Below are 24,436 nucleotides of genomic sequence, written 5' to 3'. Positions count from 1 at the left end.
GAGTGAGAGAATGGCACAATGATACCCAGATGTCCATCATCCTGTTTCCATAATTAACATTTTTTCTGTTTGCTCCAACACATATTATCTCCATCTATAAGTACCTCTATTTTCCTTAGGTATTTTTTAAAATAAAAAGTAGTTACAAAACATGCTAACTTCTGGTTAGGAGGAAATATGTCTGGACTCATATTTTATAACATCTACAGTATATTTTGGCACTACAGAATATTTAAGGCTGCACCCCTTTTCCATTTTTAGTAATACTTAAATAGAACTTTGGGTAGGCATGAGTTTTTTGTTTTTGTTTTTGTTTTTTTTCTGGTGGAACTGGGGTTTGAACTCAGGACTTCATGCTTGCAAAGCAGGTGCTCTACCACTTAAGCCACACATCCAGTCCATTTTCTCTGGTTATGTTGGAGATGGGGTCTCATGAATTATTTGCTTATACTGGCCTAAAACTGGGATCCCAATCTTAGCCTCCCAAAGTACCTAGGATTACAGACATGAGCCATGGGTACCTGGCTGAGAAGTACCCATTTCTGTAAAATAACACAGAAATTCTTTAATTAAGGTGAGAATCTGTTTATGGAGATCATATGCACTGGAGCTTCAGACATTTAACTAAACAAAAGAGATTTGTTGTTGCTGTTGTTGTTGTGTTATGCTAATTTAGGGCCTTAAACATGCTAGGCAAGGGCTCTACCACTGAGCTATACTCCTAACCCCATTTAATATATCTTTAAGTAGACTAAACAAAACTTTAAATCCTCCACAACCAAAAGTCACAGAACAAAATCACAAAGATGGACATTTCTCACCACATTTAATGCCTCAATACACCATTACTTGAGTTTGCTGAAATGTGAAAAAAATGCCCCAAAGCTCACACATTCATCACTCAATATATTTATACAAGAGAATGAAATGACCTTCTAGACCAGGGCAGAGATAACCTGGCTGTCCTTTCACTTTGTTTAAAATGAGGCCTATAGGGCTGGAGGGATGGTTCAAACAGTAGAGTGCCTACCTAGCAAACAAAGCCCTGAGTTAAAACCCAGTACTTCCATAAGTAAATAAATAAAAACAAAACAAGGCCTATAAACGAGTGCCCGTGCTATATGGTACAACTAAATCAGCTTCATAAGCGTTCTAGGGGAGAAACTCCATACACAGAATTATAGATCCCCATTTTAACCTGATATTAGCTTCCCCTCTTAAAACAGTTTGTTTTCCTGTCAAAAGAGCACATGGTACTTATCTGATCCCTCAAGCCAACCATCACTTGAACTTACCTATTCTCTATTCCTCAATATTGAGTCAACTTCCTTCAGTCCTTCAGCTCCTCACTCACTTGCCCTTTATCGCTCCATCTATACATTCTCTTCTACAAATAGGTTTCTCACATCCCAGACTGTGGAATCAGGCTTACCTGAACAAGTATATATATAATATATCTACCTGTACAAGTCAGAAACCTACAAGTCATCTTCAAAATCTACTCTTTCCTTCCTTATGTATCCAACCTGATCTCAAATGCTATTGGCTATACCTTCTCCGTATCTCTTAATACCAATCTCAATGCCCCATTATCACCACTACCCCTGAGTTCAAGCTGTTACTACCACTCACCAAGATTACTATAACAGTTTCCTAACTGCTCTGCCACTGCCCATTCTGGCTCCAACCCATTCTCCTCAACTACAACCAAAAGGATCCTCTTGAAATGCAAGCTTCCCCATATCCCTTGGCTGCATCTTGGCACCAAAGATGCAGACAAACTGCTCAGTGTGCCCCTCAGGCCTTGCTGACACAACCATACCTTTATTTCCAGTGCTTTCCTCTGTTCTCGTCACTCCAGCCAGTATATATCTTTCTGTTAAGTGTCTTCTACTCACCACCCTGCTTCAGCTCCAGATCAGGACACAGGCTCTTCCTGCTGCCTGGACCAATTAACTTTTACTTGACCTTAGTTATTAGCTACAACACTATTCTCAGAAAAACCTCCAATGACCTCCAAACTACCTCAAATCTCTTGATTCCAGATATCAGAATCACATGCTTTTCCTTTTTCACATTTGTAGAAGTGGCTACTTGATATTTGATTAATGTGTGTTTTCACAACTAAACTGTAAGCTCCATAAAAGAATGTACTTTTTAATTTTTTTTTTGTTAATCTCACACATCCCCATGCCTCAGACATGTCTGGTACTCAAGAGTACTGATAGAATGAATGAGTTTTCTGAACTGACTCTCTCATTATGAGTCATTACAAGATTAGCACTATCAAAGTCATTTTCAATAAGGAAACAAAACCACCTCTACAACAACAACAAAAAAAACAAAGCTTCTGCTTACAGTAATAAAATACTACTTTGTGTAATGCAGAAATGAATTTACAAGGGTAAAAGATTTCCTCAGAGGCCAGTACAGAAGAAGAAGAGGTGAGGGAGGTAAGTGAGGACTATTGTTTTTGGCTGTCCTGTAGCAAGGGCAGCATGGGGGCCCTGGAAAGGTGTAGGGAGAACTCCGCCCCCACACATTCCCAAAGAAAGTTGGAAGCACAAAAAGATATGGTGTCAAGAGAGAAGTTGTGCAGCAAATTTGCTCGAGAAAGAAGAAATAGCAATATGCTGGCCTTGGCTACAGGCAGACAAAGAGAAAAGTCTCCCCAAGAATTTATGTCCATGCATTCCTGTGGTTTGCAAACCTGAATTCACACTATTTTCATGGTCAAAAATCTGTAAGTTTTTTTTATTTAAAGAGAACAAAACCTAAGAGTGCCTTCAAATTTTGAGGAAAAGTAAATACAGATTCTCACTGGAAGAATCCAGTCTCAAAAGAATTCTAGCTGACAGAATTACAACAAAGAAGAACCTATAACCAAAACTCATAAAACATATGAAGAAAAAAATAACCTCTGTTCAGTAAGCAAAGATAACAAGTAGCTCAAATGGAACTATGAAAATATCACTTACAACATGTAAAAAAATTTTGTTTTCATATGCTAAATAAAGAAGCAAAATCATGGTGAAGGCTATCAAATAAAAATAATCTAACACTTTAAACATAAAAAATAAAACATGAAGAAAAAATAATAAATGAAATTAAAAACATAAGGGAATGAATATCTGCTTCACATAGCATGAACAGTTAACAAACCAATAACCTAGCTTACAAGAAAAGTGGGAAGGAAATATAAAGCTTTCAGGAAGAAAGCTAAACAGACTGAAGTTGTGGAGAGCAGAGAATGGAAGAAAGGGGAGCTACCATTAAGCGGGTAGCTGACTACTTTTTGTCTCTGGGGATAGCTATCAGTTTTAAGAGGTGAGACTGCGCTTTACCTGGGAAGAGATTGCTTTGTCCTCTGGGGGACAGATGAACCAGTAGTGATCTTTGAGGCCAGAATGAAAACAGAGGCATTAATCACAGGCTGGTTTTCCCCAAAGACATCTATAAAATTCTAAAGCTGCACCACACAGTACACGAAAGAGGTAAGCCAGAAACCTCTAAAAGGAAAAGTGGATCAGCCTAGAGGAGCTGGGAAACCACAATCAGAAAACTGAACCCAACAAGAAGGCAGCCTGGTGACCATTCCAAACTCTCAAATGAAGCACTTGGAAACTAGGACCTAAAGACACAGATGGTAGAGATAAGCTGAGCTTTATCAAAACAGCAACACTGCCCTGAGTTCAGATTTCAACTGAATTCAGGTAATCGGCTCACCGCTTTTCTGCTCAGAAGAAAGGTTAAATCCTTACTATAGAAATCCACCTGGAGTCTACTATTTTTATGCACATTACTAGAATTTCAATCGTAAATTAGCAAGCAAGCAAACAATCAACACAATGTTTTAAGAAAGTGAAAAAGAAGAACAGAGCCACATGTGATCTAGACAGTATAGTCAGCAGAAAAGGACTTTAAAATACCTGGCAAACAGAAAGAGGTGGCAAGACATAAATGAAAAGAAATAGAAGCCTGCCAAAGAATTAACATCTACAAAAAGAGGATTACTGGTAGCTCACGCTTGTAATCCTAACTACACAAGAGGCTCAGATTTGGAGGATCTTGGTTTGAGACTAACACAGGCATATAGTTGGAAAGACTCCGTTTCTAAAATAACCAGAGCAAAATAGGCTGGAGGTGGGACTCAAGTGGTAGAGTGCCTGTTTTGTGAGCTTAAAGCCTCAAAGCTTTAAGGAACCCCAGTCTCACCAAAAAATAAATGAATAAAAATAAATAAATAAAAAGTGGGAGTTGGATATGGGAGAATTTGGTCCAAGGCTGGCCCTGGGCATAAAGTACAAGTCCTATCTGAAAAATAAAATATACCAAAAGGGCTGGAGGCCCAGCTCAAGTGCTAGAGTGCCTGCCAAGCACACAGGAGGCCCTAGGTTTAAATTCCACTACTGTCAAAAAAAAAAAAAAAAGATTCATCTGTTTTTATATTACTCGATAACCCATTCTATTTTTTACAAGATTACTATTCCATTGCATGGATGTCACAATATGTGAAATTTTAGATTTAGAGAAAAATTAGGAGCAGACTGGATACCTAAGACACAATTAGTGAAAAGGAAAAGAAGTTCAAAGAAAACATTCTATCTGAAATCTAAAGAGGAAAAACTGATGGAAAATACAAAAGAAGTGTAGAAGATAGTGACACTGTAAAAGTGAACATGTCACTGGAGTACTAGAAGAATGAAAGGAGAAAAAAGTAATAAAAGGAGAAACAATATTCAGAGATTCAATGAGCATATTTCAAAATAGGTGAAAGAGATCAGCCTACAAACTTAAGAAACTGAATCTCAAGCAGGATAAAACAAATAATAAAAGTCAACTCCATCTGAATATACCACAGTAAAAGGACTACAGAGGAAAAAATCATTTCCTTAAACAGACTGTGACAAATCTATTAGATGATTTCTCAACAAAATTGAGAGAAAAGATAATGGAATTAAGTCTATAAACTGTCAAAGAAAAAAAAGTATCAAACTCGAGTTTTATACTCACAAATGATAGGAAACTAAAGGTATTTTAGGACAAAATCCAAAATACAAGAATAAGTTACAAGCAAGAGAAAGAACTCAAATGAGGGTAGATACAAATGAATATCAAATGTACAAAGCAATTATGATTAATTTCTTGTATGAAATATAGAGCATGAAAATGGAAACCAAAAATAATGTAAACAGCAGGAAGGAAATATATGAATAGGGTTGAACATGGAAAACATCTAATGAAAATTTACTAAAACCTGCCAAGAAACAGGAAACTAACTAACCAACAAGGAAAACAATCAGTCAATAGATACAGACCCACATGATTGAAAAACATAGGTAACTAGAAGGCATGGTTGTATTTGCTGGCACTGGGGTTTGAACTCACGGCCTCATACTTGCTAAGCAGGTGCTCTACCACTTGAGCCATTCCACCAGTTCTTTTTTTGTGTTGGGTGTTTTTGAGATAGGGTCTCTCAAACTATTTTCCCAGGTTGGCCTCAAACCACGATCCTTTTGATCTCTGTCTCCTAAATAACTAGGATTACAGGTGTGAGCCAACAGTATCCAGCTGGAAACAGCTATTTTAATGATGAACAATTTAAAATAAAACTTAAAAAAGTTCAGTGATCTAAGGAATAATATCGAAAAAGTATAACTCACATTGAACTGGAGTCTGAGAATTAGGTAAGAGAAGGTGTGACAGAAACAATAGTTGAGAAAATAATGCCTAAAAAACTTTCAAGCTTGAGGAAACTCACAAGCACATATATTCAAGAGTCAACAAATCCAAGAAGGATAAACTCTCCCCTTACCCTTACTCATAATAACCACAATGCTAAAAGCAGTGTTAAAGAGGAAATCTCAACAGCAGCCAAAGAAAAAAGAATGTTACATTTATAGAAACCAAGGGAAGATTTTCCACAGAGTGCTTGTCAGAAATTATGCAAGCAAGAAAACAATGGGAAAAATATTTTACATGGTAAAAGGAAAAAAACTAGTTGACCTAGAATTTAATATCCAGTGAAAATAGCTTTCAAAAATAAAAATGAAGCTTAACTCCCCTCCCCTTTTTGTTACAACAAAAACAGTGGTTCATGCCTGTAAATCCTACAAAGCCATGATTTCAAACCTTAGTCCCAAAAAGGATGGACGGGGTGGGGTGGGGGGGATGACCCAAGTAAATTCATTACCAGGACATGAGCATACCCGTAATATAAGAAATATGAAAAGACAGGCACTGTTGGCTCCTGTCTGTAATCCTAGCTACTTGGAAGGCAGAGATTAGGATTCAAAGCCAGCCTGGGTAAATCACTTGAGAGGCCCTATCTTGAAAATACCCAACACAAAAACGGGCAGGCATACTGGCTCAAGTGTTAGAGCCTAGCAAAGGTGAGTTTAAACTCCAGGACTGTCAGGAAAAAGAAAAAAGTTAAACTAATCAGATGGGAACTTAGGACTGGAGGAGTGGTTATGGTTCAGGTGGTAGAGTGACTACCAAGCAAGCACAAGGCCCTGAGTTCAAGTCCCAGTACTACTAAAACAAAATGACAACAAAAACAGATGAAAAGTCAATCCTAAACCAAAAAATGAGGAGTGCTAGAAATGGCAAATACATTGTAAATCTTAAAATAAATTTAAATTTTATTGTAAATACTTAATTTTTTCTCATTTTCAAATTTTTTCAAAATTTGTCATACCATAAAAAATAAAAATGTACTAAGCTTTATAATATATGGAGAATAAAAAGTATGTCAACAGTAACAAAAAGTATGGGAATATGCAAAGATACTTTTTGTAAGAGTCAAAAAAGAAGTCACAGGAAATTAAAAAATAATTTGAACTGAAAGAAAACAGTATCAGTATCTGTGGAAGAAGTTCAAGCAATGTGTAAAAGAAATTTTATAGCTTAGAAACTATGTTAGAAGAGAAAAAAGTCTTAAGATTGCTAATCTCTATGGTCTCAGCATCTATCACGAGAGAGTAGAAGAAAAGCACAAAGGACATTTCAAATAGGACAAAGGAAACAAAACTAAGCAAAAGTCAACAGAAGTGAAAAGAAAGGTTAGAGAAAACCAACATTTCATTTATTGCAAGATATTCAGACATATTAGAATGCTGTGATAATAAAGTCAACATATTGTACATATTTATGATAAAAATGACCACAGTGTGGGGGGAAAACATGGTCTACTTAAAAAATGGTGCTAGGTCTACTGAAATCAACATGAAAATTTTGACCCATACACCATACCAAATCAAAAACAAATTCTAGATAGACCATAGATCTAAATGTGAAAGGTAAAGTAGTAAATATTTTAGAAAAAAAGAAAAAAAGTGAGATTATCTTCATTACCATAGGGCTGGAGAAGATTTCTCAAAATGGGACTAAAAACCAGCTCTTAGTAGAAAGGGAAAAAGTTTCTAAACTGGACTACATTAAATTAAACTTCTGCTGGGTGCCGGTGGCTCACACCTGTAATTCTAGCTACTCAGGAGGCAAAGATCAGGAGGATTGTGGTTTGAAGCCAGCCTGGGCAAAGAGTTTGTGAGACTCTATCTCAAAAAAAAAAAAAAAAATCACAAAAAAAGGGCTGGTGGGGTGGTTCAAGGTGTAGGCCCCGAGTTCAGTATCTAAATAAATAAATAACTAAACTTCTATTCACTAGAATCCCAATACCTGGAATAGGGTCTGGCATAGAGTAGGCACTCAATAAATGTATTAAATAATGCATACAAAAGAGAAAAGGGCTGAAGGCTTGGCTTAAGCAGTAGAGTAACTGCCTAACAAACTCTGAAGCCCTGAGTTCAAACCCCACCAAAACAGAGAAGAGATAGCAGAAGGGAATGAAAGGTAAGTCACAGAGTATAAGATATTTTTATGCAGACTATCTGAGGAACTCCTGCAAATCAATAATACTGGAGTTGCTTGGTCATAGAGTGTGCATATACATAGCTGTGCACAGATAATGTCTAATACTTTTCTACCGTGGATGTACCACTCTACACTTTTACCAACAAAGTACGAGATATCCAGCTTTTTATAAGTTTGCTGGGCATAGTATTTTCAGTTTGTCTGTTTTATATACATATACACATACATGTTTTGAGCAGTAGTGAGGATTGAACTCAGGGCCTTGTGCTTGCTAGGCAGGTGCTCTACTGCTTAAACCACTCTGCCAAACCAGTTTGTGTGTTTTGTTTTAGCCAACTGAGTGGGGGATATTCTTAGTAGAGGGCTTGCCATGAAACCCAGGCTGGCCTTGAGCTTTTGATCCTCCTGACTCCACTACCTAAGTGCTAGGATAACAGTCTTTTACCACCTTTTCTAGCCTCCTCATTAGGTTTTAATTTAGATTTTGATTAGTGAAAATTTTTTGCATGAAAGAAAATAGAAAAATTTTGAGCAGATAGTACAACAAAACATAAATATTTCAAAATGTGTCCAGTTAGTGTCCACATCGAATTTTAATATGTTTTAGCTCATAAATTTGAAAAATGGCTATGTAAAGCAAAAATGGAAGAGTACTAAAAAAATTTAGTAACAAAAATGATAGGTGCTAGAGTCAGATCCAAAATTAAAACTTGTTAGTAACACATATAGAAAAATTGATGACTTTTCTAATATCCAATAGATTTCAGTAAATTACATTTGTTTTGTTTTGGGTTTTTTGACAGCACTGGAGTTTAAATTCAGAGCCGCAGGCTTGCTAGGCAGGCTCTCTATCACTTGAGCCACTCCATCAGCCTTACATTTCTAGCACATTAAACCTTCATCATCACGGGACTGTTTTGTCATAAAAAAAAATTTGAAATTTACTATAGACAGATATATTTAAAAAAAAAAAACAACTTGGACTGGCAGAGTGGCTAGCAAGCCATGAGGCCCTGAGTTCAAAAAACAAAAAAGGGACTTCTATCACTATTTTAAAAAGAAAAAGAAACAAAGCAACAACAAGAAAAATCCCGAAATCATCTCTTCCTTTTTTGGCTGATTGGTAGAGTATTATTTAAACGTTTTGGAAAGTTTAGAAAGTTGCCAAGAATAAAGTAAAAATCACTTATAATGCTGCTATTTCGAAATAAAGCTTCTAGACATTGGTAAACTTCCTGCACAATATTTTTTACTGTGCATATATGTACAGATATTCGAACATTAAATAATTGTTTACATATCACCATGGCAAATTTATTTGCATTTACCATGTTGTAAGTATCTTCCACAGTGATTAAAAATTCTGTTAAGCCATTTAAATGTAATTTATTCCATATATGCACATAGCATTATTTGATCAACCACATCCTTACAGATAGATGTTATAATAAATATAAGGAAAGAATTTCACAATAATCACAAATACTTTTCAAAGTGAAATTTAAGCATAATTCCTTCACAATTCTTTACCTGATTATTACAATTACCAATAATGAGTGCATCAGCCAGAGACAGCTGTCCTACAATCATGCCCTGCTCCAGCAATGGGGCTCCTGTCTCAGCAAGGCGATTGGATGTGATAACAATGGTGTTATCATCATTCAACACCATTACAGGATCCGCCTAAAGAAATAAGCAGGAAGTTAATGGCAGGACAAAAATATAAATACAATGTCATTTATTTTTCATGATATCATACATATACAACAAAATATATACCACATCACCATTTATTTATCTATGATTTTGACAACTTTTCTTCATTTCTTTTTTTTTTTTCATGAACCCACTGAGCTACATCCTTGGCCCTGACAGCTTTTCTTCTCAAGAACTGACCTCAATGAAAGCTGCTACTTCTTGAAGCACCAAGTTCCATTCCACTTGATCTTCAGTATTAAAGCGGTGAGTATAATCCTCAATTTCATCTGACAATTCCTGATATTAAAATATCACAAAGAAAAAGGTTTTTTAAAACAAAAACACAAAAATATACAACTATGTTTTAACATTCTTAACATAAACCTATATAGTTAGAAAGTTTGGTTATTATCAATACCCATTCCCAATTATGACAGAAAACAAATAATGAAGACCACATAAAAAAAGAAAACCACATTTTTTTTTTTGCTTTAAGATAAAAAATTTCAGAATGATATGCATCAAATAAGATCTTTATAGAAATCCACATTCTAATCAGTGCTACAACAGCAATGAATTTATTAATAGAAAAGTCTGAATGGAGAAACTCAAAGTTTTTTAAATTAAAAAAATACTTCTTGATATTTTTTGAATTTATATCATACTGTCTATTGGAAATAGTCCTATTAGTAACCAGGAGTAGAGAAGGACAGAGGAGGTGTGTATAGAGCTTTTTTCAGAGATCTCATTCCTGAGACCAAAATATTAAGAAGTATGCCACTGAAACCATTGGGTACAGAGTGCAAAGAGAGTGTAGTGGGGCAACAATCACAGATATTATGTGGACTCTGAACATAGTTAACTTGTAAGTACATGATGGGATGAAGGACAGAGTGATGCAGGAACTCTACTCTAAAGTTGTGATGATTAATCTTGACTGCCTAGGAGATTAGTAAAGAACACCTCTGGGTGTGTCTGTGATGGTATTTCAAGATCATGGGGGTTCTGATTTAATTAACAGTTTAATCCACTGATAGATTCAAAATTTCAATAGAATATAGGGAGGTGGTAGAACTGTGGAAGGTGGGTTCTTGTTGGAGGACGAAGGTCATGGGGGTGCTTGTCTTTGAAGAGCATTTATTGTCCTGGCTCCTTCCTGTTTTCACTCCACTTCCTGGCTGCCATTAGTAGAAAACCTCTGCAATGCTATGCCCTCCCCACCATGACGGATTGGAACGTTTGAAACTGTGAGCTAAAGAAAATCAATCTTTTCTCCCTAAAGTTGTTCTGTCAGGTTTTATGGTTCAAGAAACACAAAAGTAACTAACACAAAATTAATGTAAAAACTAAAATTCATTCATAATACGTTAGTAAAACATTATGTGACTTTTCCTATCCTAACTTTTTAATTGTTTTCTCCTAAACCAAATATTCTAACTTCTATTTGCATTTCCCAATCGTCTATTGACAATGTAAAACGTGCTGAAGGGTCAAAAGCAAAGGATTCAGATCATCATCTGGAAGCAGTATGAAATACAATAAAGTCTGGAAATGTTTTATCATTACCTTTGTCAGAGGTTATTATATTTGGAATGTTGTAATTATTTAGATATCAAAATCATTTAGTGCTGTGGCATATATAGCTCAGTGGTAACAAGGATGAGGCCTTAGGTTTGATCCCCATAACTGCACACACACACACAATAAAAATTGACCTTGAATTTATTTATTTATTTGTTTGTTTGTTTATTTATTTAATTCAGACATGCATACAATGTTTGGGTCATTTCTTGAATTTATTTTTTAAGAAAAATTATCCATATATAACTAAGAGATTGGGATTTTAATTATTTTAAAGAACATTTATAATCCCAGCACTTGGGAGGCAGAGGAAGGACGACTAAAGTTTGACTGCAAGCCTAGGTTGCATAGTAAGACCGACTCAAAAAAAAAAAAAACAAAAAGAAAGTATACACTTACTCTTACCTTTACCAAATCCTTCACAACATCCATTTTGTTGAGAAGAAGACAAACTACTATAAATCTTGCATAGTATCGCAGCTTCTTAACTACCAACTCAGGTCTATGGTGGATAAATGGAAAATTACTCATTAGATTAAAACAGAATATATGCATTTTTTTAATGTTTCCAATTATTTGATGATTTAAAACTCTGCAGTTTTTTCGGATAGTCCTAGGATTTCTACCTATAATGATATAGCCTTCTAAACACACAATTCATTCAGTGATTCATTAAGCCATCATTCATTCAACAAATATCTGCTAAGAACTTTAGCGCATCAGGTACAATGTCAAGTGAAAAAAGAATAATGATCGAAACACACAGAAACAGACAAAATCCCTTCTTCAAGGCAAGGCACAGTGGTTCACAACTGAAATCTCAGCTACTAAGTAGATGGAGATCATTAGCGAGATTCCTTTTTAATCAATAAGCTGGGTGTGCTGGCATGTATCTGTCTTCCCAGTGACAGGGAGGCTGTAAGTAGGAGGACCACAGCCTGAAGTTGGCCTCAGGCAAAAATGGGAGACCCTACTTGAAAAATAAATATAGCAAAAAGGGTTGGGGGATTGATACAAATGGTAGGGCACCTGCCAAGCAAACATGAAGATAACTCCAGTATCCTCCCAGCCAAAAGAAACAAAAGCAAAAATAAAAATAAATCACTTCTTCACATACTTTGCAGATAGAAGAGTACCTAATATATGGAAGAGTCAGATAAACATGTAAAATACAATGTAATAAGTATAATGATAAGAGAAATGAAGATTGCTGTTTGAGCTCACAGGACTGGATGTTGGGTGAGAAAATGCTTCCTGGAGAAATATGTACTTATACCATTTACATGTAAGGTCCTCATTACTTTGGCTGGATTTATGTCAACCACATGCTGTTTGCTTCCTATTTGCCCTCCTGGATTAATGTACCTCTATTGCTCTTTCCTACTCTCTTTCTGATTAAGGAAGTATTTTTTTTTTTTTTTACTTTGTCACTGTTATTTTTTTTTTCATTTTTCTTTTATTATTCATATGTGCATACAAGGCTTGGTTCATTTCTCCCCCCTGCCCCCACCCCCTCCCTTACCACCCACTCCGCCCCCTCCCTCTCCCCCCCACTCAATACCCAGCAGAAACTATTTTGCCCTTATTTCTAATTTTGTTGTAGAGAGAGTATAAGCAATAATAGGAAGGAACAAGGGTTTTTGCTGGTTGAGATAAGGATAGCTATACAGGGCATTGACTCACATTGATTTCCTGTGCGTGGGTGTTACCTTCTAGGTTAATTCTTTTTGATCTAACCTTTTCTCTAGTTCCTGGTCCCCTTCTCCTATTGGCCTCAGTTGCTTTAAGGTATCTGCTTTAGTTTCTCTGCGTTAAGGGCAACAAATGCTAGCTAGTTTTTTAGGTGTCTTACCTATCCTCACCCCTCCCTTGTGTGCTCTCGCTTTTATCATGTGCTCATAGTCCAATCCCCTTGTTGTGTTTACCCTTGATCTAGTGTCCACATATGAGGGAGAACATACGATTTTTGGTTTTTTGAGCCAGGCTAACCTCACTCAGAATGATGTTCTCCAATTCCATCCATTTACCAGCGAATGATAACATTTCGTTCTTCTTCATGGCTGCATAAAATTCCATTGTGTATAGATACCACATTTTCTTAATCCATTCGTCAGTGCTGGGGCATCTTGGCTGTTTCCATAACTTGGCTATTGTGAATAGTGCCGCAATAAACATGGATGTGCAGGTGCCTCTGGAGTAACAGTCTTTTGGGTATATCCCCAAGAGTGGTATTGCTGGATCAAATGGTAGATCGATGTCCAGCTTTTTAAGTAGCCTCCAAATTTTTTTCCAGAGTGGTTGTACTAGTCTACATTCCCACCAACAGTGTAAGAGGGTTCCTTTTTCCCCGCATCCTCGCCAACACCTGTTGTTGGTGGTGTTGCTGATGATGGCTATTCTAACAGGGGTGAGGTGGAATCTTAGTGTGGTTTTAATTTGCATTTCCTTTATTGCTAGAGATGGTGAGCATTTTTTCATGTGTTTTCTGGCCATTTGAATTTCTTCTTTTGAGAAAGTTCTGTTTAGTTCACTTGCCCATTTCTTTATTGGTTCATTAGTTTTGGGAGAATTTAGTTTTTTAAGTTCCCTGTATATTCTGGTTATCAGTCCTTTGTCTGATGTATAGTTGGCAAATATTTTCTCCCACTCTGTGGGTGTTCTCTTCAGTTTAGAGACCATTTCTTTTGATGAACAGAAGCTTTTTAGTTTTATGAGGTCCCATTTATCTATGCTATCTCTTAGTTGCTGTGCTGCTGGGGTTTCATTGAGAAAGTTCTTACCTATACCTACTAACTCCAGAGTATTTCCTACTCTTTCTTGTATCAACTTAAGAGTTTGGGGGTCTGATATTAAGATCCTTGATCCATTTTGAGTTAATCTTGGTATAGGGTGATATACATGGATCTAGTTTCAGTTTTTTGCAGACTGCTAACCAGTTTTCCCAGCAGTTTTTGTTGAAGAGGCTGCTATTTCTCCATCGTATATTTTTAGCTCCTTTGTCAAAGATAAGTTGCTTATAGTTGTGTGGCTTCATATCTGGATCCTCTATTCTGTTCCACTGGTCTTCATGTCTGTTTTTGTGCCAGTACCATGCTGTTTTTATTGTTATTGCTTTGTAATATAGTTTGAAGTCAGGTATTGTGATACCTCCTGCATTGTTCCTTTGACTGAGTATTGCCTTGGCTATTCGTGGCCTCTTGTGTTTCCATATAAATTTAACAGTAGATTTTTCAATCTCTTTAATGAATGTCATTGGAATTTTGATGGGAATTGCATTAAACATGTAGATTACTTTTGGGAGTATTGACATTTTTACTATGTTGATTCTACCAATCCATGAGCATGGGAGATCTCTCTACTTTCTATAGTCTTCCTCAATCTCTTTCTTCAGAAGGAAGTATTTTTAAGTGTTCCGTTTTATACCCTCTACTGACTTCTTATTAAAACCTCTTCTTTTTTACTGTACTTTTTTAGTGGTTGCTAAGAATAGCATTGAGTATCGTTAAGTTACCAAGACTGTACCTGTTCACACCTAACACTATTTGTACTTATCCCTTATCAATTCAAACCCAACATTTCTAACTTGCATTTCCTGTTTTCCACATTCTCACATCAAAATACAATAATCTTAGGGCTGGAGGTAAGACTCAAGTGGTAGAGCACCTGCCTATCAAGTGTGAGGCCCTGATTTCAAACATTAGTACCACCAAAAAACTAAATAAATTTCAAACCCCAAATACAGTAATTTTGTGTGTGTCGGGGGGTGGTGGTGGTGCTGGGGTTTGAATTCGGAGTCTACAACTTGAGCCACTCCACCAGTGCCTTCTTGCGATGGGTTTTTTTGAGACAGGGTCTCTTGAACTATTTGCCCAGGCTGGCTTCGAACCGAGATCCTCCTGATTTCTGCCTCCTGAGTAGCTAGGATTACAGGTGTGAGCCACTGGTGCCCAGTATAGTAATCTTATAACAGTACAATTTTTGTGTATGTTTGACATTTTCCATAATAAAATTTGTAAAAATCTTTTTTGAGCTATTTAGAAATATGACTACTAGTAGATAAATTTAGTGATTTTTTTAAACCAGTTTTTTTTTCTTGTATTGAATAGAATTATACCATGATTAGAGAACATATGCTTGAAATTTTACTAATCTTGTTTTGTGGCAAGAATAAATCAATTTCACAAACATTTCATACAAACTTAGAAATATACATTTGTTTACTGTTGTAAATAGTTTCATGAAAAACAGAACAAGTTTTTGTTTTCCAAATCATATAATTTGGAAAATTTTTTTGGTGGTACTGTTTTTTATTTGTTGTTAGTATTTTTTTCCCCTTTGATAGTGGACTTTGAACTCAGGGCTTCACTCTTACAAGGGAGGTGATTTATGGCTTGAGCCTTATTATCTCCAGGCCTTTTTGCTTTAGTTATTTTGGAGATAGGGTCTTACATTTTTCCCAGGATGGCCTGGACTTTAATATTCCTATTTTAAGTTTCCTGCTATCGCTGAGGGGACAGGACACCATTACGCCCAGCTTTTTTTTCCAGTAACATGGGATCTCACAAACTTTTTGTTCAGTTTTGCCTGGAATTATGATCCTCCTGATCTCAGCCTCCTGCATAGCTTGAGATGACAGGCAGACGCCACTGTGCACAGCAATTGGCTGCAATGTGGTCTTGCCAACTTTTTGTGTAGAATGGCCTCAACCATAATCCTCCCAATTTTAGACTCCCAAGTAGCTAAGATTATAGGACTGAGCTTCCAACTGTACTGGCTTTTCTTCTTTTTTTTTTTTTCCCCAACTCAGACCTTGTGCTTGCTAGGCAGGTGCTAGTTGAGCCACACCTCCAGCCCTTGGTATTTTAGTGACTTCTCAGGTAGGGTCTTGCACTTTCACATGGATCTGGCCTCAGATTGTGATCGCTGGCCTTGCATACCTGAGGCTACCACACCCCGCCAATATTGTTTCTTTGAGATAGGATCTAACTTGGTTTTTTTGCTATGGCTGGTCTTAAACCATGATCTTCCCATCTCTGCCTCCTACCACTCTTGGCCTTGGTCTCCATGATATATAAACAAATATGCATATCAAAAATTTCCACATACGCAGACAACCTATCATTTCCCCCATTTTTGCTTTATTATACCACTTTTTTGCTTTATAATGCTACATTACTGGGCATATACAAGTTTAAAATTTTAAATTTTTCTGAGTTCTTTTTATCATTATAGACTAGACTTCTTATCCTTAATAATACTTTTCAGCTTAAATAAATATACACATAACTATTCTGGCATTTCTTCCTCTTAGTAAATAAATGTCTCACTTATCTTTTCCTATGCCCCTTGCATTTTTGGAGGATCTCTTATCAATATTACTTAGGTATATTGATAATCTCTGTCCTTTTAACTGGGAAGTTCAGAGCACTTACATTTAATGTGATTACAACTGTATTTGGACTTGTATTTGTTTTATCATTTTGTGCTATTTATACCTGTTGGGAGTATTTTTTACTTTCCTATGTTCTATTGCAATGATCGTAATGGTGTTAGGCATTTTCCCACTTCTTGTTCTGAAGTTACGAATGTCTTTATATTCTTTTGAAGTATTTTTCTTAGCCAGGCATGGTGGCATACACCTATAGTTCCTGTAGTTGGGAGACTAAGGTAGAAGCATCATGGGTTCAAGGCCAATCTGGACCACTTAGCAAGATCATGTGTCAAAAAACTCTAAAAAGATTTCGCTTACAATTTTAATAAGTAAACTTTATTAACTATATGCTTCTGTACAATAGATGGATCTTATTAGAATGGTTTAGTTTCTTATATTCTTTCTTTTTAAATGCTGTCATATGGCATGGCATTTGGCCCTTTCTTATATTACTAAATGCAACTATTCATTTTTATAATGATTACTATCTTACAAAGTCTATGTTTTAGGGAAAAAGGAGATTTTTTCCCCTTACCAATCTTTACTACTGTTTACCACAGTTTCCTTCTAGTTTCCATTTTCCTCCTACTTCTTTTTGTCACCACAACCAAGTACCTCCCTGCAAGGTCATCACAACACTGGCCGCAGGGTTAATGAACTAGGGACTTCCCTACTTTCTTGACAGCCAAGCTGTCCATTTAAAGGGATGAGTGATCTACTTTATGTAGCATTTCTAGGGGCTTTGAAACAGAAAGTATTTTAGGTTATCTAGCCTATCACATGATCAGAAGTGGAATTCAAAAAGAAGGATATTTAGTAGAATAAGGTTCATATTTGAAATAGGAATGATTTGTCCTTTAATGTTTTTATGAAGAAATACCAGGTTCTATGAACCTGTAAGATGGATTATACAATCAGCACATTTTCTATAAAGGACCAGACAGTAAACATTTAAAGATGTGCAGGTCACATACATTGTCTGTAACATGTCTTTTCCTTTTTTACCACCCTTTGCAACTGCAGCAACAATTTGAAGCTTCCAGGCAGTACAATATCAGAACACAGTAGGCTGACACCTATATTAAATGAGCATACAGAAGTGGGCACATGATTCTGTTCTGGAAGCCACTGTGTTCAATGGCAGCAAAGTACAGCTGAGGTTCCTCAGTGCTATCTACTCATACCTGAGAGGCCATCCTAGTCATGCCCAGTAACTTGCATTATAGCCCACAGCCTACTGGCTGACTCCGTATTAGTGGAAGAAAAGGTGTGACCCTCAATGGAAAGGGCCACATCAAGTCCAACTCCTCAACACCAGCACTTTGAAGTGTCAAAGCTTTCAGTTTTAGAATCATATTCCCCACCTGATTGTCATCTCCAATGTTAATATCGTAATGCTCTTGACAAACTTCTGGACTCCAGAGTTCTAGCCTTGTCCCACCTGGCCTGCCCACTCACTCCTGGAAAGACCCAGACTCATTAACTATGCATTTTCTTGGGAAACTTGCTCCAGGCAGCTCACTCAACATCTTCCAACAACCTCCTTTGTAATCAGACCTCTCTTCACCTTTTCCATATCTACCTTTGCACAGGCTCAGCCTTGGCCATTACAACAGAGTTGGGCTTTGAGTGGCTGTGTAGTAACATCCCTTCTAAAAGCAGAATAAACAATGGAGCAACACGTTCTGACAGCTGTCTCTGCTCAATGACAGGCAGTCACCCTGGTGACTGCTAAAACATACCACTTCTCCTGGATTCTTTAGACACTGAAGAAGTGCTTCTTTCCTTTTGAGGAGAGATGCTTTTTGCCTGTTAAATGAACTGTGAAATTGTAGATCACTTTCATAATTGGTTTTCTTCAGTGGCTGCACATTTTAGCAGCTGTTGCTACCTTGACTGGTCCCCTTTCCCTGTGTTAACTAAGAAACAATCAACCTACCAAGTAAATGAAGTCCTTCCTCAACCCACAGAATAAGGCCAAGGTTTTGCACAATGGATTGGCCTCCACACCTGGGAACTGAGGATTGGATCCAGGGCCTCATTCATGCTAGGCAAATCTCTACCACATGAGCTATACCCACCCTCAGCCCTTCTTTTTTGTTTTGTTGTTTGTTTTTGAGACAGGGTCTTCAGTTCTTTTTGCCTGGGCTGGCCTCAAACTTGAGATACTCCTGTCTCTGCCTCTGGAGTAGCTGGGATTAAAGTAGTGTACCACCACACTCCTGGATTAGTCTTTGATTCTAATTTACCAGCCCAAAGCAAGCTATTTTGTCATACTGGTTCCACATAATCCTACCTCAGTTTATCTGCACAGCCCTAGGAAGCAGCAAAGGAAAACAATTCAGATGAGATGCTTGCTGTTAAAGTAGAAAATTATTTCAATAAATCAAACTCTTGGGTTTTAGGCCAAAAAGCCCAAGGCCATTTTCCCTTTTGGTACATTAGAAAATGCAGAAAAGTGAATTATACAAGGTAATTTGCTTGCTTAAAATAATTCTCTATTTATATGTATTTTAAATGCTGACAGAATGTCACCACAACCTTTTGTATTTTTTAGAGGTATAATTTATCTTAATAAGAACTCAGATAAGCTATATAACATGAATGTAAAAACAAATTAGGGTTGGAGGAAATTATTTATAATGAAAATATCTAAGGAAACCAGAAAAATCCTAAAGAAAAAGTAAATGATGAAACTTTGCTAGAAGATGAAGTAGGGGATGACAAAAAGATGAAGGGAAAATGTAGACTCCAGCATCTACACACAGTACTGCATCAAGCAAACCCTCCTAGACAAGTATGCACAAGATGTGTAAGGAAACAGTGGGGATTTATCAAGGGGTAATAATTTCCCAGTCCCATCCTCATCTGAACATTGCAATTCACCCATATCCCAAATATTTCTGGAACCTGATTAGAAGACAACCTTCTTAAAGGAAGCTAGCACATCATCTTTTTTCTCTCATCCAAGCACCTGTCAAAGACCCACATGTATAATACAGATTTATAATAATACTGTACTCAACTAATTTCTATTGGGAATCTATAAATTTCAAATTATTTTTATACACACACATGCACATTGGAGCTACACAACTACAAAAACAGTAGTGGGTTTAAAAAATTTTCTAACAGCATTAACAGACTTCTCTGGTCCTACATGACAGTTGTCAATAGGCTATTGAAGATTCATAAATTAAGATTACAGGCTAAAAAGAACATATTTTAGATAAGCCTCATTTTGGAGTTATTTTTTATGAAATTTGTGTAACTCCAACCTCTTATGAAGAAATAATCCCAATCCTCCTTTGTGCTGAGACTCCATCCTAGCATTGTGACATGTGTATTGATACCTGTAATATTTCTGCTTTTAGGTAACATATCTAGTATGATTTAAAAGGCTGCTATAAAACAGGCACTTAATAACGCCCATTAACAAGTACAAGTTATAAATGATTGTGTACTTTTCTGCAGAATTTCCAGACTACAAATTGAATGTTTTATCCTCATGTTTTGAAAGCACTGTAGACACTTACCTATCTTCTTTGTTGACTTGAGAGTAATATGATCTCTGTCTGATTGCAGAGTAGAAGGAGAAAGCCTCGTTCAGATAGCTGGTCTCAGATGTGCGTAAGCTATGAGAAAAAAAATAGTAAGTATGACCAAAGTGTTTCGAAAGTATTCACGAGAGACACCGTCCCATATTGTGGCATTCCTCTACACAGGAGGACGGGAATGGCTGACCTAAATTTAAATCAGCAAGGTAGTATCACCCTTAATTTGAATAATAATAGTAATAGTAACAATAATAACAATAATAATACATCCCTGCTGTTCCCAAGACTTTCTTTGCTAGGCAAGTGCTCTATCACCTAAGCCACTCTGCCCCAGCCTTTTTTGTATGTTGTGTTATGTTGGGTATTTCTGAGAGAGGGTCTCACAACTATTTGTGTGGGCTGGCCTCAAACCATGATCATTCTAAGAGTCTAGGATTACAGGCATGAGCTATCAGCACCCAGCTCTAAGACTTTTTGGTGATGCCAACAAAAGCACACAACATTCTCATTCTACAAGGGATTCTCCCGGCAGCAGCTGACCCAACTATATTTGCCCCCAGGACCAGACGTGTGACCTCCCACAAATCCACAGTCACTTGAACTTTGGCCCATTTCTTTAGCTTTTCCTCACAAAACTCATAAAAGGACTAACCTGTATATCTTCAGGGGATGATAATTTGTGTTCTTTAACATTTATAGTTAAAGTTCCTTAAAAGGAACTTTTAAGAACATGTTCTCCCCAAGAGAGTGATTTTAACCGTAGGCATTTGGGATAGCCTGCCAACACGTAGGAAGATGAGAGACTTTTCTTGCCTTATACTTTGTAAGTGGTCCAAGCTTTTTCTATTATATACCTGATTTTACTTTGTGATAAGATTTAGATTACTAGAATTAGCTCTTCTCTTTTCTTGAATCAAGGGTGGAACTATATAGATGTTATTACTCTAAGGATGTAATTAAAAGTATCTTCATTTATTTCATGTAACCTTTCAAACATATCCTACAAGTGTGAGTTTTTTATCGTATCCTTCTGAAAACCAACTATTCAAACATACAAGTTTTATGTCTCTGCATACTATCAAGACTTAAGTAAAGCCATAAGAACAATAAATTTATTTAGTATTAATCATGTATCAAAACCCAAGACCAAACTCCTTTATGTCTGGTCAACTGTTTAAAGAGCTCTTGGAGAAAGTAATACTGCTTGGATTAATGGAAGGACGTTTCATGATGTGCCTTGATCAATCTGGTCTAAACCAGATTACATTTATAACTGTCTTCTCTCCTAGCAAGTAAGTATGGTATGTAGACTCCTGCATATTTGTGTTTTCTTTTCCTTTCTTATTTATTTTCTTGGGAGTACTGGAGGGCTGAACTCAGGGCCTTGTGCTTGTAGTACAGTGGGCTACCACTTGAGCCACCCCACCAGGCCTGCAATGCTGTGTTTTAATCAAGGTGACAAAAAACTCTTTCCATGTACAATTCACTTACTAATAGTGGTAGTATAGCTGCCCGATCTTGGAAGCAATTTCCCCAATTTGCCACCGCTTCAGGCCATACCGATTATCCAAGACTTGTCTGTTATATAGGAGACAACAAAATAGAAACAAGAAACTCTAAATTTCAAAATAACCAGATCTGTAAACTCAATAGGAAAAAATACCACACAACTAGCAAAGCTCATGAATTTTCATGAGATTTCAACATAATCATTCAGCAAGATTAAAATAACATTTATTAAATGCCTATTTAGAGTAAGTAGAGATATAAAAAGAAAGTTCTCTAAGCAACAACTCCCTCCCAAAATAGCTTTTGCCAATAGATAGATGTATTTTAGAATGAAACCAGGGATCATTCCATTCATGTTAGAGTTAATCTGAATCATTCAGATACAACATTGGCTTAAAAAATCAGGTAAAAACACTACATTTTAAAGTTGTAAATAAATGGGGAAAAATCTGTTTTCATTTGAATCATGAAGGTGCAACATATTATTTTAAAAGTACCAAGATAAAGAACACTGAGGTAGAGGTCAAAACTGCAACTAATCTAGAATGGACCTTCACTCTCCTTTAACTGTAAATTCCTTTACCGATGTTGTTGCTGGAACTTCCAGAGTTTGGTGTAAACATCGAAAGTTCTTCCAAAGTATGACTGCCACTGCTTCTGTCCATATTGTGGCAAATCTCTGTAATAAGAAAGAACATGTCAACTTTAAATCTCTTCTGCTTTTGGAAATTAAATCTTGTGACGTTGCAAATCGGATTTACAGTACTTGCATTTTGGTTTTCCTTTTTTAAAAAAAGTTATCATTTTTGGAGCAAACATAGTTCAGGGGTCCAGGACACATTCTTTCCTAGCCTCCCCATTAATTGATAGCTCATTCTCCATGTCTTTACAGATGCCTCTCTCATGATGACTTCAGTACTCTCTTCCCTCTCCCTGGATGATCTCATTTATACTAATTTATATAATGACACTTTAGAAGTGGGTGCGCAGGTATAGTGTTACTCTTCTCAACTTTCTATCCTGTTCTTAAAAGAGAAATACACAACTCTGTCCTTGAACCTGATAACTATGGTCCATGTCTTTGAGAAACAAATACTTTCTACCACATGAAAAATGGGCATAGCTATGTTATCTCTCTTTGGCCAGTAAAACAGAATTAACGTGATCTGTACCATGTCTAAGGAGAAAAATTAGAAACATTTCATGGTTCAGTATTTTCACTTTTCTCCATGATCTAATACTTACTGCTCTTCAGCCTGAACCCAGAGAAGATACATTTAATGGAGTCTCAGGACTACAGATAACTTGTAGCTAACATGGGAACTACAAATAAATCTTTATCATAGTAAGGCACTAAAATTTGGGCATTATGGGCTGCATCATGGCTTAAGTGGTAGAGCACCTGTCTAGCAAGTACAAGTCCCTGAATTCAAACGCCAGTACCACTAAGAGGGGAAAAAAAAAGGAATAAATTCTGGACTTACTTGTTATAGCTGCCTTACTTAGTAAAAACAGAAACTGGCAGCTGAAGAAGGTTATTGCCATAACAAACACACAACATATGTGACACTGGCATTGGGAATGAGTAGCAAGTAACAATGACCGAAGCCAAAAACAATGACCTTTACAGTATAGAGATAAAACTATATCTGAGTTTAAAAATCAGCTTATACAAGTTCTACCCAAAATACTTAATGGGTTATCAGCAGAACTGAGTAGATCTAGAAATCAATTTGGGGAACTGATCTTTTTTATAATTCTGAACATCAACAGTGTTCTTACCACTGATGGTGAAAATATTGTCATTAAATGAATTTTATGACTCTATTAAGGTCTTATATTTCTTGATTCACATGATACACCTTATTGCAAGCTCCTGTATTTTGTTTTTGTGAAAGGTATCACTGAAATCTATACTTTTAACTGCGTAGTATTGAGCAATATTCTTAAATATTCTTAAAAAGTAACACAATAAAGTAATACATGATGAACTAAGCATGTAACTTTATTTTATTCTCTCTCAAGAAATAAAGAAATAACTGGGCATGGTGGTGTATGCCTGTAATCTCAGCACTTGGGAGGCTGAAGCAAGAGGATTGTGAATTTGAGGCAAGCCTGGGCTACATAATGAGACATTATCGCAAAAAAAATGTTTTTAATAAATAAAAGAGGGGTCAATAAACATCCACTGAGAGATTTCAACAAATTTCTAGAACATCAGATGAAAAAATATTGTTATATGAAGAAATATCAATAATATTTGCTGACATCCAAACTTCTGGCAGGAAATGAAGCACCCAAATGGGTCATACGAAGAGGTTAATAAAGAAGCCACAATGGTGTGAAGGGAAGGGAGGCCAACAAAGAATGCTGAAGCTCACAGGCTAAGTACCACCCGTTGCCTTGCTGCAGCCAGGCAGGAGAGACAAAACCTGGGCACTGGGCCGGCTTATTCTCTCCTGCCATCCAAACTCCTCCTGGTACAAAAAAACCCTTTTGGTGTAGCCATGGTTTGCCTTCCAGAATGTCAGGGAGGCAAAAGTGTATAAAATGTAAGTCTGGAGGGACAAAATGAAAATGCCCAGCCCAATGAGTCACATAACAGAGAAGAGAAAGCTAGAACTTGGAAAATGTGAAAAGAGCCAGCCTGTAAGTTACAGAAGAAAAGGAATCAAAGTACTGTTTCAAACAAGGAGCTTGATTAAAGGTTTACCTAAGAATCATTTGCTCCCCAACCCCACCTCAAATGCCAAATATCTGGGCAGTTCTATTTACCTTCTCAGAG

At 36.6% G+C, this 24,436-nt stretch overlaps 1 protein-coding gene across 8 annotated transcripts in view; it reads right to left on the bottom strand.

Moving 5' to 3' along the window:
* Scai (suppressor of cancer cell invasion) overlaps window positions 1-24,436 on the bottom strand; it is a 138,223-nt gene that overhangs the window by 32,698 nt on the left and 81,089 nt on the right. For all 8 annotated transcript variants that reach the window (XR_012440789.1, XM_074053215.1, XM_074053218.1 and 5 more), the window contains 6 exons: window positions 22,235-22,330; window positions 21,634-21,720; window positions 20,122-20,220; window positions 11,560-11,656; window positions 9,772-9,870; window positions 9,406-9,558 (listed from right to left, as the gene is read on the bottom strand). Coding sequence is in view for 7 of the 8 variants with exons in the window: in XM_074053215.1 (XP_073909316.1) it covers window positions 9,406-9,558; window positions 9,772-9,870; window positions 11,560-11,656; window positions 20,122-20,220; window positions 21,634-21,720; window positions 22,235-22,330 (631 nt within the window). In the remaining variant the exon portion in view is untranslated. The remainder of the gene's footprint in view (window positions 1-9,405; window positions 9,559-9,771; window positions 9,871-11,559; window positions 11,657-20,121; window positions 20,221-21,633; window positions 21,721-22,234; window positions 22,331-24,436) is intronic.

Source organism: Castor canadensis, chromosome 13 (assembly GCF_047511655.1).
Source record: "Castor canadensis chromosome 13, mCasCan1.hap1v2, whole genome shotgun sequence".
NCBI classification, from domain to species: domain Eukaryota; kingdom Metazoa; phylum Chordata; class Mammalia; order Rodentia; family Castoridae; genus Castor; species Castor canadensis.
This window is presented reverse-complemented; position numbering and strand designations above follow the sequence as displayed.